Raw genomic sequence first — 4748 nt, 5'->3', positions numbered from 1 at the left:
TTAATTCGCTAATTAGACTGTGGCACCAGGTGTCTTCAATATCTGACCTTTTCTCCATATTCTAATTTTCTGAGATAATGAATTTAGGGTTTTCATTGGTTGTCAGCTATAATCAACCTTTTTTTTGGCAAAAAACACTTGAAATATATCCGTCTGTTTGGAATTAATATATACATTCTACACGTTGGACTTTCTAAATGGAATTAATGAAATAAATCAACTTTTTCATGATATTCTAATAATATGACCAGCACCTGTAAATACAGAGACGGAGCCAAAAGGTTTGCGTTGAAATAATTTTATTGATCTGTGGTGCATGTTGCCATTCTTCAGTGGAGCGCCACACCGAGACCCTAACCATCGCCTGCTTCTTGTTCTTGCGCTCGTAAGTAGCTGGCCTTTTTCTGAGCGACGCGGTCCTTCCTCTGTGCCAGAGACAACTTGGCGCGGTTCCACCTGCCGGAAACAGACACAACGGCAGCGCCATTAACATTCGCCACCTCAGCTGAGAGAAACATTTGCACTGGGATCTTCCCATTAGCGATTCAACACTTGGATGGGGGCTTTGGCATGAAATGAAGTCATTTCTTTTCTAAAGGCAGCAGTGCTGTGAGTCGTTTTGAAAAACAAAGGTGATGTGCCATCAAGGCTATTAAGATATGCAAATCAGGAACCCACCTCTTCTTCTTGACGTCTTTTTTGGGTTTCTTGACATGTTTTGGGTTCGCTCTGATGGCGGCGTGCGCTTTCTTATACATTTCCTCCACCTGAAGACACGAATGAGTGTTAAAAACAGGAGAGCTGAACAGTGTCTCCCCCTCGGCGCCCACTGAATATTTCCTCTGCTTCTCTCAGCCCCGTCTTGAAAACGACAGTGAACATCAGCCAATGCAAATGAAGGACCAACTACATTTTGCTCAGCATCATTTTTATCATCATCAAGAAGCAGAAGTTATAAATAACCAATGAATTTCAGGAAGACTTGCGGCGACCAAGCAAGTATTAGAATATAAAATCAAATCCACAGTGGACCTTAAATTTGACTAGTCGTCATCCCACATGATAATTTCTTCTTTTTAATTGCTTAACCCTAACCCATACAAAACATGTAGATAATAAAGAATACAATTGTAATATATTAACATAAATTTCCAGCCATTAAACTAAAAATAAATGATCATTTGAGTTGGGGAATGTTTCTGTGATGTCTTTTCTACAGAAAAGTTGAACTCTGCAATTCCCTTCTCTTGGCAGAGTTGTTTAAATATAAAGGAGCCATTGTTGCCACGTTTACATTTACTTGGAATTTCAAACGTGACAGTTCTTAACTGTAATCACCAAATCCAAAATCAACTCTTTGTTGCCCCCGAGTGGACACGCTCTGTAACTGTACAAACGTCACCACTGTTGATTTGGCTGCACAAACCGCTGACATTATTTTCCACTCGTGCAATTAAAATTCCGACTGCAAGCAGCTCCGATTAGATCAGGGGGTTTTGAGGTCGACTGCAGCAGTTACACAACTGCTCCCGACAACAAACCAACACGGCACATCGGCGCCTAAAAAAACATGGGACGTTTCTACTTTGAGCAGCTCCGAGCCGTCATCTCACCGCGTCTGGCGCCACGCCGTTCTTGATGAAACGCGAAAACTGTTTCTTGTAGGCGTCTTCGTCCTCCTCCATCAGGTAGGACATGTAGTCGGCCACGTTCATGCCCATGATGTGTTTCCTGTGCACGTCTGCGTTGAATTCTTTGCTCTCCGTGTCGTAGCCGGGGAAGCGTTTCAGGCTGAAAGCAGAAACAATCAAGATTGAGCCTCTTCTATTTTAGTTACGATAAAGGGCACATCTCTCAGCTTTTTTTGCAATGTTAGTTTTTTGAGTGACGAGCGGGTTAAAGGCCGCGGTGAAAATGCAGCTTAAAAGATTTTCTACTCGATTCCGTGGAAGCTAAGCTAACCATTAAAATAACCCCAATGAACATATAATAAACCCTCTTGACACAACAAGGGGGTTCGCTCCGGTTCGTCTTACTTCTCTCAGCCCCGTCTTGAAAACGACAGTACACATCAGCGAATGCAAATGAAGGACCAACTACATTTTGCTCAGTGCGTTTGTCATCATCATCAAGAAGCAAGAGAACCAGGAAACGACTCGTCCACATCTAACCCAAGAAGCTCCACGTGGAACTACAGAAGGTACGTCACACTGACCTGTGCGGGATGGACAGTCCTCCGTCGACCGCCCCCTTCAGCGCGCCAAACACCTTGTTGCCTGTGGTGGTTCTGGTCAGTCCGGCGTCCAGGTAGCAGGTGAAGGCCCCCGGCTGCCCGTCCACGCTCTCCACGTCGAACTCGTCTCCCGTCACCTCCACTTGACCCTCGTACACCTGGTCCATGTTAAACTTTTGCAGCACCTGAGGATCGACACGGTTGGGGGCGTTAATAGTTTCCGGTTACCAAACCCCTCAGAGACTCACTTTCCCTTCAATGCAGCCACGCGACGCAAGTTTACCCGGCGAGCAAGAAGGAGCCCAGTGCAATAGGCTGCGGCGTAGTTTGTGAGGCCGACCATGATGCCATATTTGGGCAGCTCGTGGGAGTACGCGGCACACACCATGTGGTCTCCCTCGATCTTTGCATAGGCAATCTAAAGAGCAGGAGACGAGAGAGAGATAGTTAGGCGGGTCCGTTCCGACGCGTTGCAGCATTACAGCGTTTCGCGTGGTCTCGAGGCTCCTTACCTGGCAGCAGATGTCCCTGTTGGAGAGCCGGACGATCATTCTGTACTTGGGGGTGTTGTACTTGTTCTTGTCCTGCACGACCAGCCGCTTGCGTGCGAAAAAGTCAGTTTTCCCCTCTGGAGAGATCAGATGAAGGGAATTGCTTAAGACTAGTGTCAAATTACTGCATAAACGAACGCATTTCATGGTAAAAATGCATCTAATACATGCAGTTAAGTCGGGGACAAGGTAATCATTTCATTAAATTGGCCTCTGACGGATAAGATGAACATTATTTACTGCACTCAGAGGTGACAGACATGTTTATTTCAGGTTGGATTACATGTGTGGGGTCGTAACTGTCCCAGCTTCAGGTAGACTGTTAACCTGAACTTTGGAGAGTGATTCACACTATTGCGTGGTCCAAAATTGTTTAACACATGTACAATGGCCACAGCCGATTCATAAGCGAATCAAATTGGTTTTATATAAATACTTTCTGCATTCTGACTGCCGATTGAAACACAGATTACTCTGTGTTTCAATCGGAACTTAAAAGCCAGGGGGCTTGTTGTGATTGGTCCATAGATGCCAATGTGTATTTTAAAGTTGTCATTTTGAACTACTTCCATCAAGTATGACGGGATCATCATCCAGCTCCTATTGCAACTTGGGGAGATCTACACCCTGCAGGACAAGAGGCCTTCCAGGACTAGAAACCCTTGAGCCAGAACAATCAAGTAGAGCACGCGATCATTTAACAGGAGCCTTGTTTAAAATGTGCACGTCGACATCTTTGATTCAATGAGTGACCCTTTCACCAGACCTGAACATTTTTTACTTAGACATAAAACTGGAAAATACATGACAGAAGTATATTGGATAATAAAAAGCGTGCAATGAGACGTGATGCACGTTAATGTTGGTGAGAACAGAAGCGGTGTGCAGTGAGATTTACCTCTCCTTCTCCTGAATTTAACTTGGTACCTCTTGAAGTAGGCCTTACTCTTCACCACTTTGACGAACCCCTGGAAAAAACGAACACATTCGGCGTGAAGAGACGCTTGACACACAACGCGCGCGAACACATATAGTTAGAATGAACCTTTAATGTGGAAAAGGAGGGAGGAAGGGGTTTTAATTCGTGTTATAAAGCTCATGTCGCGTGTGCAGGAAGTGTGCAATGGCTTGTTTCGTCAGCCACGAAGCTCCACGCTGGAACACCGGCGTGAAGTCCGCCATCATCCAGCTCCATCTGGCCCTCTAACGGCTCCACAATCGCCCCGCTGACCGAAAACACATCGGTACACACTCGGACAGGCTACCCGATGAGTATATGCGGTGAAATTACTCACCATTTTAGACCGATGGCTGCGTTTTCCCTCCCGATAGCAGCGGCGGTCTCGTCGAAAAAGGAAGTCTGACGCTTCCCTTGAGCTTCTTGTGACGTCGATTCGTGGTGAGCGCTCAGCGCCCCCTGCCGCCCCGGAGGACACACCACCGGGGCCAGCAGGGGGCAGTACAGCTCATCTTCGATCAAACCTGCAATACTGCATTATTAACTGAAATCACATAAAAACACATAAAACGTAAAAATAAGTTAATAATGATTTTTTTTTAAACAGACAAAGATACAACGTTCTGCCAAAGACATAGTTTAAAACCTATTTATTATATTAAACTTACATCAAAGCAACATGCTTAGAACATAATTATTGATACTTAACATTAATAAATCATGAATGAATGTTTGAACTGCAATGATATTCATCAATATATTGCATGATCTTGCCAACATGTAAGTTGCAGCAGCAATGATGTATTTTGGGCAGAAGAACATCTAATAACTTTAAGCTAAAATGAGCCTACGATCATAATCATAATAGAATCACTACAGTTGCATCAATATAGTTTGGAGCAATGGATAAGAGCATCACTTGTAAAAAATATATTTATATATCTGTATTTATGAGCAACTTGTGTTGCGAGGAGCTGATCCCAGCTGTCAATTATCAATCACAGGA

The 4748-nt window shown here is 44.4% G+C and overlaps 1 protein-coding gene across 1 annotated transcript; it reads right to left on the bottom strand.

Moving 5' to 3' along the window:
- Nucleotides 1-282: 282 nt before the first annotated feature.
- Nucleotides 283-4190, bottom strand: rpl5a (ribosomal protein L5a). Its single transcript, XM_080503759.1, has 8 exons — nucleotides 4080-4190; nucleotides 3683-3752; nucleotides 2746-2861; nucleotides 2517-2651; nucleotides 2216-2418; nucleotides 1614-1791; nucleotides 679-767; nucleotides 283-456 (listed from the first exon to the last, which is right to left on the bottom strand). The coding sequence occupies exons 1-8, from the start codon at nucleotides 4080-4082 to the stop codon at nucleotides 354-356; spliced, it is 897 nt and encodes a 298-aa protein (XP_080359885.1). The 5' UTR covers nucleotides 4083-4190; the 3' UTR covers nucleotides 283-353.
- Between the last annotated feature and the right edge of the window lie 558 nt (nucleotides 4191-4748).

This window comes from Blennius ocellaris (assembly GCF_963422515.1).
Source record: "Blennius ocellaris genome assembly, chromosome: 10".
Classification (NCBI taxonomy): Eukaryota; Metazoa; Chordata; class Actinopteri; order Blenniiformes; family Blenniidae; genus Blennius; species Blennius ocellaris.
The sequence above is the reverse complement of the archived record's forward strand: the minus strand, read 5'-3'. Positions and strand labels throughout refer to the sequence as shown.

Excerpts from the sequence above, each read along its gene's own strand:
- rpl5a (XM_080503759.1), bottom strand. Across the intron at positions 2,652-2,745 it reads ACAGGGACATCTGCTGCCAG|ATTGCCTATGCAAAGATCGA; the intron begins GTAAGGAGCCTC and ends CCTGCTCTTTAG. Across the intron at positions 457-678 it reads AAAGACGTCAAGAAGAAGAG|GTGGAACCGCGCCAAGTTGT; the intron begins GTGGGTTCCTGA and ends TGTTTCCGGCAG.